Source organism: Lolium rigidum, chromosome 1, assembly GCF_022539505.1.
Source record: "Lolium rigidum isolate FL_2022 chromosome 1, APGP_CSIRO_Lrig_0.1, whole genome shotgun sequence".
Lineage (NCBI taxonomy): Eukaryota > Viridiplantae > Streptophyta > Magnoliopsida > Poales > Poaceae > Lolium > Lolium rigidum.
In genome coordinates this window covers 336,974,892-336,985,713 of record NC_061508.1, presented here as the reverse complement: position 1 = coordinate 336,985,713, position 10,822 = coordinate 336,974,892, and the positions used below count along the sequence as shown (strand labels likewise).

Below are 10,822 nucleotides of genomic sequence, written 5' to 3'. Positions count from 1 at the left end.
TAGTTTTGCATGTGAAATAATATGCACTAACTATCTAGTGGCATAAAAAATACTGAGTTGTGGAAGTATCATGAAATAATATGCACTAACTATCTTGTAGATGTGAAAATGCAATAATAGGCCATTCTAAAACTAGTTTGTAAAGGTGGCACAACATCCTCAAACACCCCTTCTCAAACCCGCCTCAGAACAAATCTGGGAGCCACGATGTCTCAAGTTTATCCAATAAATTAAAAACCATTTTTTTTGGTACTCACCACGCACGTACATACACCCATATGAACGCACACACGCACACCCTACCCCTATGAGCACCTCCGAGGGACTGAGCCGGCATATCTTGAGGTTGACGAAGTCACCACTGGCGCCTCGCTGTTGACGGGCACGTCACCTACCACTGAAAGCATAGCGCCGGTTAAATCCTGGAGTAAAATCCAGGTAAATGCAAACACCCATGCCAAGTCTAGGACTTGAACCTAGGTGGGCTGGTTCCACCACAAGGAACCTAACCACCAGAGCCAAGCTCTGTTTGCTGTAATTAGTATTGTTGGATTTGTATTGAAAAACATTTTTAATGATAATAATTTCGTACAAACAATCTTTATCTCTTTAAAGTAATTCTTAGTCAAACAAAAAATCCGTAAATCGAGGGTGCCTTATTCCTTGAGATGGTATAGGAAAGCCACATGTATTTGAGAAGGTATAGGATAACCACGTGTTGCATAGAAACTATCTGCAACGAGTTATTTCTGGTACACACATCCAAAAAGAGACAATTTTACGACCACCACGCATAGGAAGGTGTGCGAGACGGGCCGTTCTATAGTTTTCCTACAAAGGTGGCAAAAACATTCTCAAATTCCATTGCAAAACCCTCCTTGGAAAAATTCCAGGATATTTCTAGGGCTTTGTTGTGGTTTTTTTTTTTGAAATTTAAATATATATTAAAGCATACAAACCGTCTCATTAAAAACCTTCCAGTCCCCTTAGGTACCCTGGTAAGGAAAAGAGTGCGTCTGAAACTTGCTGCTAAACATCACGGTTCGATTATATAATTTCTCAGGAGAGCTAAATCATTAAGAGCATCTAAAGCAACATGACTAGGAGGATCATCATCCCAAGAAATAATACTATCTGCTTTAAAGTATAACCTCGCAAGATTATGTGCTACCTTGTTTCCTTCTCTTGGACAATGCTGGAAACTGATCATACCCAGGCGTTGAGAAATTTGAAAGCAATCTGCTAGTATAGCAGTATAAGGACCCCAAATTTCAGCACCATTACAAGCCTCAATAATCTCCAAACAATCCGATTCAATAATTACCGGAGAGCAGCGTATACTTTCGATAAGTTGTAGCCATGTCGAAGAGCTTCGGCCTCACCTGTCTTGGCATTCAGAAGATTAAGCTTAGGCCATGCTCTTCCCGCTATCACCTTGCCATGGTCATTACGAATAACAACTGCCACTGCCCCTATACCATTAGAGAAATAAGAAGCATCAATATTTGCCTTGTACTGATTCCGAGGGGGTTTAGACCACTGTATCTATCTTGGACTTGTATTCGTTGCCGCTAAGCCATAATTTAGGGTGAGTGCCTGAATTGAGAATGTCGATCGCAATGGTGGCGCCACCTTTCCTCCCTACACCGCTTCCCTTCTCTGCCACCAAATGTACCAAGATGCCACAAGAATTATTTCTTGCAAATCGAGCTGACCAAGAACAGGTGACTTTTTTTATAGGGCTTCTTAAAATTTCTTCTAGAACCACCGAGCCAGATCTATTCTATTCAAACAAACAGCATTTTCAATCACACAAACCATTAGGTTAGGGCTTTGTTGCAGTTTATGAAGGAAGTTGTATATTTGGCCAATGGGTTGAATTAATAGGAAACCTGGGCGTGAGGGGCACCAGAATTTTAGTTGGGCCGAGCAGAAAAACCTGGGCTTGGCAGACGAGCTCTACCGGAGCAGTCCCTCGCGACTCTCCCTCCTTGACTCGCGCGCCGCCGGCCGCCGGCCAACCGCCAGCCCCTCCCCGCCGACGCCCGCCCCGCATCCCCGCGCTACCATTTCCCACGAATCTCTCAAGACATCGCGTCTTCGGCTCCCCTTTCACACGAATCTCCACGTCAATGACGACCTCCTCCTCCGTCAGCAAGCCATGGTGCTGCCGAAGCATGACCCCCGCCCCACCGGCCCTAAAAACGCGCCTCCATCTCCCGCCGTTGCCATGGCCGCGAGCCCGACAAGCCTAGCCATTCAGTCCCCGTCCGCTGCCGATGTGGCTGACCCTAGCCGGTGGTTTGTGTGGTGATGGAACCAGCTCCAGCGATGGTGCTGCGGGGTCATGCACCGCCGCCGCTGCTTCACGTCGAGCAGCACCACCCCTCCCGGCGTCCTCCACCCGCTGCTCTCTAAGTTAGTTGACACCGACCTCAAATTCCCCTTCCTAGTTGTTTAAATTCCAAATGAATGTGGATGCTCATTAAATCATAGAAAAGATGTAGATCATGATGTTACTTTATATATCCTTTGTTTGTTTTGGAATGATTAAACTCATTTATTTTGTTTTTCTATTATTGCAATGTCGCTGTTGATTGCTTACTGTCTCCAATACGCTCTTGAATCATATCGATCACCTTGAGTTCTGTAGAAATATGAAAATATTCAGTGCTCCTTGTTTGCAGTGAGATCACAAAACACCTGTCACTTCCATCAGTTAAGCTCTACTGTATTGCTGAAGATGCAATTAAGGCTATTGTGAAAAACCAGGAAACAAAGTAGGCGAAGCCGGGAGATAACTCTACAGAGAAGGCTGCTGAAGCATTAACATGAAGTTCCACCATGAAGGGTATTGACCGTCTGCCATTCATCTGCTCATAGTAAAGATATATGATTCTGTTATCTGAGGGTGCACATGGTGTGTAATGTAGGCCGTGTCAGGTTTGAAGAGCTGGTCTGGGGGTCATGTACCGCCAGCTGGCCCTCTGACTGGAAGAGGGCTTCACTGTTGCTGCCATGGCCCAAAGCCGCGCTCATCGATGGGCCCTTCGTCTTCACCCCCGGCTTCTTCACCAAAAACTAGCCCCAATCACTTGGACAAGCTCTGTAAGTTGAGTTCCAGTTTCATCTCCCATCGTTCTATTTAGTTTAGCTCAAATCCAGCACATGCCTTCTTCTATATAAGATGCATAAACTATCTCTTATCGCAGGTTATTGATGGTGTTGATGGCGACGATGGGTACCCTGTGACTGTTTATGGCCGAGTTACAACGAGTGAGCCAAGGGACAGGTGCCGGAGAGGCAGCGGAGCTCCATGGTCCTCTTGGCTGAGCAAGGTGGCGAGACATCCAGCAGCGGGAGGAGGGAGGACACAAAAGCTTGCATGGACTCTGACCTGCTACCGGCTACCACTCCCTCTCGCTGCTCCTGGCGACCTCCCCAACCTGCAGCTTCCAGTAAGGTCTCTCTCTCTCTCTCTCCTCCTCATCCTCCATGTATTCTTGCTAAAATTTGTTTCTTTTCTCCGGCTGAATGTGTACACACTGCAAAGCATGCATATATAGATGTACATCTCTTGTGTGCATAGTCAGAGGGTGTATAGGACAATGGATGCACTCAATTTGTTTGTTGCTTATGTATCCACAGTACTAAAAACCTGTGTAATTTTTTAGGTTAAAATCATGTCTGAGGAGGCGCAGACATCAACAATTGCACTCCGGTTGCTGCCGACCGGCTATGAGCTCTCCGTCAAGAGCAGCTAATCTACTGGGGCCGCTTTGCATGCAGGTGAGGACCCGGTTTCCGTCACTAATGGTTCCATATTTAGGTTGCTGTGGACTGGCCAAGAGAATTTTAGCTGAGTAGCTTTTTTTTTGGGTGTAGAATTTTACCTTTGGTTTATTCTAATCATTGCGGTGACCTGCAAAATTAGTTAGCTTGAACTGATCTCTTATCACGATTGCCCCTATTTTTGTGTATATAAATTTGGTCATGTCGTCTAACCAGTGCATTTGGTTTCCCTAAGGGTGCACCTGTAAGTCGAGGATGACTAACACAGAAATCTTTTGTGAAGAAGAGATCATTCTAGAGGCAAAGAAGCTAAACTGGCTGAGGAAAGCCTGGATTTTTTATTGCTGGTATTTAAAACTCTTCAACAAGATCTGCTTTTGGGTAGCTAAAGAAAGTATAAATTTGAATTTACTAGATTTCACTGTGATGTTAGAAATCTTTTTGCTATGGGGAACCCATACACCAAATGACTCATAATCTGCAACTTTTATACTGTGCTTGCTGATGATGTCTTGTCTCATTTTGCCTTGCCATTTCACATGGTAGCAACTAGACCTCGTTTTAACCCTGGTGTTGAAAAGTATAATTTTGACCATACTGGATTCTGACTGATGGTAGAAATCTTGCTATTGAGAATCCCATACAACAAATGACATATAATCTGCAACTTTTATGATCTACTGTATGTTGATGTCTTATCCGCTTTTTCCTAAGCCAGTAGACACAATAACAACTAGATCTCCCTTTAAGCTCTGCTGTTGGAAAGTATAAATTTGACTTTACTAGATTCTGACAGTGATGCTTGAAGTCACTTGCTATAGGGAACCCCATACATTAAATGACCTGTAATCTGCATTTTTTACCTTCTGCTGACTGATATTGTGTTATATCCAATTCGACCCCATTTTGCCAGGACATAGTAAACAACAACATTGTGCTAAAAAAAACTATGACTGTATTCTGTAAGCATTCTCTTAGTTGTGCATTATACCTTATTAGCATTTGGCTCCTAGGAAATGATGGAATACTCTAGTTTGTACTCATTCCTGTGTGCGTCTAGTTTGTACTCATTCCTGTGTGCGTTCTGATGTGCAGACAACACAGAAGAGGAATCTGATCTGCATTGAGTCGAGGGTGCTGAGCGTGCCGTCCAGCTGCATGCCATTCCCCAGGCCCTCATGGCGAATACCAACCTGCCAGCGTACAAGTTGATGATGGCCCATCGGGAGCAGCTAGCGTCCGGGGAAGTCCATGGGGAGCCGCAGCGTCCAGCGAGGTCCATCCGTCCATGGGGACTCGAAGCCGTCCGGTGAGGCCCGTGGGGAGCGGCAAGTTAGTGGGGAGCGGCAGGTTAGGAGCAGCGGGGACGGTCACCACCATCATCCAAGAAGAGCTCGAAGAAGGTATCCCCTTCGGGTCATGTAGATGGAAATTCATGCTCACTGCACTAGATATTTGTCCCTGCTTGTTTGATGCTATGTCTTTGCATCATGTTTCCCACGTTAAAGATTGAGTTCAATGAGAGCAAAGGAATTGCAAAATCCACTTGTTGATGGCTTAATATTAGTAATTGCAGCACCTAGAAGGCTAGAACAGCTCAGCTGAGCAATTGCACTTGCCATGGTTTGGAACAAGACTAAAAACAGATGTACTCTTGACCACAGGGATTATGTGAAACTCAGGTGACTATGGCTTATTTTTCCAAGATATGTGCTGTAGGTAATAAGAGAGCAGAGACTAACTTGAAATGCCATGCTTGGTAAGTTTAGCTGCTACGAAGATACGAATATGAACCTTGTTTAGATGTTTTGTTGAGGTCCCAATCTGAATGTCCTCTCAAGCTTGATTCAGCATGTTTCTAGATTGCTTCCAGGAGGGAGCTCAGTTGGGACTATAGTGCGTCCTGGTACAATTTAGTGTTGTGTGCCAAAGTAGGAGCCTTGTTCACTGCATTTTTCTAGGCATTGTTTTCTAGACCTATGTAGTAAAGGTCCATTATTCAGTAGATGCACTCCAGAAATGAACCTGGCTACTATGATAAATGAACACTTCCTGAACTTACCAGCTTCTTTCAACTTGTTGGATTTGGATAATACTTCACTTTATTTATGCAGATGGATCCTTGGACAAATGCAGAAGTATAAGCAGATCTCTCATTCTCGAAGAAAGGACTCCTTTACTGAAAAGGAATAACAGATGATGTATTTTGCTGTAGTTTTTGTGTTCACTTTGTTGTGTATATTCTGTTGCTTGACCACTTATGAATCAGTATTTGGCATTATCAAAAAAATACAAGATTAGGGATTTACAGGTCTGCTCCGATTGCACTATTTGGTTGTGAGTATAGCATGATATGTATCCCTTGGTAGAATGTATAGGATCGGATTTAGTCAACCATACATTGAGAAAAACTCATGCTCATTACCGTGTTACTGCAGCCCTACTCTATCTTCCTTCTCATGTAGTTCTGTGTTCTGTTCTGAACCAGCATCAGCTTCCTCTTACAGTTTGTGAGGTACTGTGCATCCATATAACACTTTTATGCTTGCATCTTGCTGACTTGTTCATAACAAACCTGAAATTTTGTTGACACTTATACTGTGTATCGATGTAACACTGTATTTTGTGACTCCAAATTGAACCAGGTACAAAGTCGCTGCACGATGAAATGAAATGCAAACAGTTTTAGCTGGCCGTTCTTGAAGTTTCAACATATCAATCTGTCATTCTTTTTTAATGTTGCTATGAATAAAATGACCGTGAAGTATTGGTCTCTGATTACTAGATGATGTATTCTGAAGCCGCACATGTAGAGATCAGCCTGCTGCTGCGTCTGTCGACGCCTGTGGTAAGTTCGAGGAAGGGAAGTGCAGCCACAACTAGTCGAGTGATCCAGACCAGAAAGTGTAACAGTCCTGTAGCTGTTTTCTTTGCCATGTATGTAATAATATTTGGTCTTAGCTGGTGTCTTGTGTCAGTTGTACCTGCGAGTTGTTGTAATGTCAGTTGTGCTGTGTGCACTCATATTATTCATTTTCTGTTCTATAATCTGAATGTCCCCAAAAGTGGAAAGGTCGTGGGAAAATTCGAGCACTATTGCTTAATTTATACTTTTATGCTTTGAAGATAATTCTGAATTTTTGATCCATGCATTCTGAAAGCACTTGGGCGATGAGTAAATAAAATAGACGATCCATACCTTGTTGATCCATGCATTCTGAATGCATTCTGATCCATGCTACCTATCTAGAGTTTTTTTTAAACTGAGCTAAAGTTGGAGTAGCCAGGATCGATCGATCGATCAAACCATGTGGCAGAAAAAGAACGTAGTATGTAGCTGCTCCTACTCCAGGATTTGCTTCTCACTGCTGACCTCGGTGCCCACGATGCTTTGGCGCTGATGAACCTGTTTCACCTTGTATTTTGCTTTAGCGCTGACGGGCATCGCTATCCTTGGTGTTGTTGCCATTTTTTCTCTCCACCGAAAAGATAACATTAGAAGGAGAGATTTGCAATCCATAATTATCTACCGTAATTAATTTGATTGATCACCAGCGCATTCAAGAATGGCACTAAATCCTCCCGATTAATGATGAGATACCATGCGTTTCTAGTTTTGCGGAGCATTGATCACCCGCTCCTGCAAACAAGGAAAATGGAAACAAAAAATAGAGGGAAAGATGAAACAAATGGCGGTAAGTTTAGGGATTTGACTGAAAACTCATGTGGCCTCCTGTCTATAAATATAAAGATTGGTGGAGCCTATCGTGTGTGCGGTGTGCGGGCAAGGTTAGGCAGGCGCTCTGACCTTGATTTGTTATTTCTGGACGGCCACGACGAGGTCTTATCCCAGATCAACAAGGTAATACATTGCATCCCATTATCTAGAAACGAGATTCAGCGTGTCCCAACTTCAGTCTTCAAATATTTCACTACTTTCCGGCTGATCAAAACTTTACTTGATGCAGATCCATTGTCATGTTGGCCCCAGGACACGCGGAGGTGTGATGCATCGACTAGGGCGACTAGATTGGCAATTCGGTCGACCTGAATGGATAATCGGTTGCAGCAACACAGCAAATGTATAACGGTCAGGTTAGTGTGATCCACTGCTTTTTTTTTTTGAGATGTGTGATCCACTGCTGGCAGCCCACCATATCGATGTGGCCTGATTTTTATTTAATAAGCGGATGTATGTAGAGTTATTATAAGGATGCGTAGGTTTTTCTTAGTTCAGAACATTAGCGTAAAGTTAAAGTCAGTATATTAAGAGCCAAATGATCATCACCTATTCTGCTATGTTGAAGCCTTTGCTATACATGCATATTACTTGTGAGTACTGACAGTTTATTTGCTCTGCCTCGCTCGGTTTTATCTATCTCTGAAACACCATGAGTCCATTATTGGGTTAGTGGAATGGATCAAATAGTCTAACGTGCAGTTAAATCTTGGAGCAACTAATCGATTTGCACTTGGTTACTAACCAAGGAAACTAGTAATCACCGGAACATTAGGGAACATAAAACTGAATGGAACTTATCATGGTGGAAAAAGAAAAAAAGAAAACATGATTGTTGAAGGAAAGCAAGGATCAAAGTAGCAATTACCACCCTCTTGTATGCAGTGGCTGCTGCTTTTTACCTCGTGGTTAACCAATTGATCACCATCGCGTATGCAATCGGAAATTTAATTAGGCTGTGCCACTAATTAAGGATTCACCACACTTCTCCTCCATGTCATCGACCCGTGTGACCATGCCATCACGACTGCCCATCACTCCCAGTACACATAATAGAGAAACATAATTAGCACCCATCATATTCTTCTTCTTCCCGTGCTCTCTCCCTCAGAATTGCCTCTATAAAGTCCATCACACGTCGGAGTGGCGAGGCGAGGTGCTCGATTTGATTTTATCTTCTCGTGATCTAGCTGGTAATCCTTTGTTCCTTCATTTTACTTGGTTCCATGGGCCAATCCATATATACTCATGGGATTACTCCTCTCCTTCCCCATCATTCTCTTGTTATATTTGTTTTGCTGGCGTCACTAGGGATCGGATGCCGATTTCTAGTGTTTCATTGGACTCCTTCCCTGCGGTATGATAGAGAATACGTGCAGCGTCCGTTTTCTAGCATGAGACTGTGGACCAGCCTACCGGTAGTTATTTATTGATTTGCTTCCTAATAAGTACTTGCAAGGATCACGTCTAATCCCACGATTTTCGGTGTCATTTTAAATAGCATTAGTGGTCGTTAAAATAGCATTAGGGAACCATAAGAGGATGTTCTGCTGTAGAACTAGCGTCACATGCAGAAGCATCCATGGACCAACAAGCTGCCTTTCTGGCGCTGCTCATATGAGGAGATTGCGACCTAGGTAACTTGCAATTACCTTCCACCGATTCGTGTCATCGTTGCAATGATAGAGGGTGACAGGGACCAGCAGAAGTGCATCAGTGGGCGCTGCTCATCCACTGAAGTACCTCCCAAACTGATGGGCGTATAAGTCGATCCAGCTGTACTGCTAGAGGCGTAGTTCATGGCTAGGCTAGAGATGGGAATGACAGCATCGAGCGAGGTGGAGAGGACTGGCGGCGTGGTGGGGAATTGAGAGACAGGCATGGGATCAATAACCGGTCGGGATATTTGGGGAGCAATAACGCATAGATTTTTGTTTCGGTTAAAATCAAAGCTGCATGCAGACCGTAGGATTGGAATAGAAATGGACGGTATCGGAACAGTCCAACCATTTTGTTTCCATTGGACTCCGACGTAGAGTGTTTACCTTGTTTCTTTCATCATTCCATCCTTCGCTATATATGTCATTAATCCTACTACTCTAGTTCTACTGATGATGATACTTTTCTTAATTTTTTTTTTTGAGGGAAATACTTTTCTTAAATTGACAGAGGACAATGGAGCTTGTCCAGGGCTGCAGTGGCAGTGCAGGAGGCGTGGTGGATCGCGCTTTCGGCAACAGCTTGACAAAGGTTTGTGTGGCTGGAAACCGTAGACTGGATCCGATCGGTCAGCCATTTTTCTTTTTCATTAGGAATATAACACGAGTACGTGTAGATGCCTTGTACTAATCGTTTTATCTACTTGCACCTCTTAATTTACTACTTTTGAACACGTACTGGATCTAGTGTATCATCCTTCTTTGATACATAACTAGAAGAAAAGAGTTAGCTCCTTTCATATATAGTATCAAGTAGTAAGAAGAGAGGAATTTTAGCTTTCAGTCTGAACTTGTTTAAAACATTTCAAATACACACAGCATTTTATTGGCATGCAATGCAACTATCGATGCATCTAGCACACTGCAAAAGGAAAATCAGAGACTAAAGCACATATTGTGAGCTATAGCTAGCAAGTTTAGTAATGCAGAACTCAATAGAGTGAAAATGAATCTGAACATTTGCCTTCTCTGCAAACCACATTACAAGCTAAGCAATGTGAACAAAAAGTGGGCACCAAGTTTTTATATTTAAATGAAAACTCAACTTTAGCCTCCTGTCTATAAGTATGAAGAATGGTGGAACATACCACATGCAGGAGCACGTGCATTTTATACTTAGGCATTGTGTGGCAGCCGTGTGCAAGGAGGGCAGTCCGAGAGGAGATGCAGGCACTGTGTCGTAGATTTGATATCCGAACGGCTGCTGACGAGAGCTTATCCTGATCAACAAGGTAATGCACCATGTCTCTCTCAAAAGAAGTTTCAGTGTATCCTACTGTTCTTAACTTCGGATCTTTTCACTACTTTCTGGCTGATCAAAATTTTAGGTGACTCAGATTCGTCCGCATACTGGTCGCTAGACTCTGGAGCTGTATCGACTAGATCGACAATTTCGTCATCATAGATGGATGGCGGTTGCAGAAGCAGAGCAAATGCACAACCGTCAGGCAAGTGTGATCCACTGGTTGCAGTCCGCTGTATCGATGTGACCATTTTGGTTAACAAGCAGACATATATAGCATTAGCACAAATTTTCCATTAAGCCAACAACAATGCGTTTTTCTTAGTTCAG

At 43.4% G+C, this 10,822-nt stretch overlaps 1 protein-coding gene across 2 annotated transcripts; it reads left to right on the top strand.

Moving 5' to 3' along the window:
- The first annotated feature begins 3,008 nt into the window (after positions 1-3,008).
- LOC124684439 lies at positions 3,009-5,004 on the top strand. Of its 2 annotated transcripts, none has more exons than XM_047218751.1 (4): positions 3,009-3,108; positions 3,213-3,458; positions 3,675-3,789; positions 4,888-5,004. In XM_047218751.1, the coding sequence occupies exons 1-3, from the start codon at positions 3,019-3,021 to the stop codon at positions 3,762-3,764; spliced, it is 426 nt and encodes a 141-aa protein (XP_047074707.1). In that variant the 5' UTR covers positions 3,009-3,018; the 3' UTR covers positions 3,765-3,789; positions 4,888-5,004. The 2 variants fall into 2 exon arrangements, with proteins under 2 accessions (XP_047074707.1, XP_047074706.1); XM_047218750.1 differs by having other exon boundaries at positions 3,213-3,463.
- Positions 5,005-10,822: the final 5,818 nt, after the last annotated feature.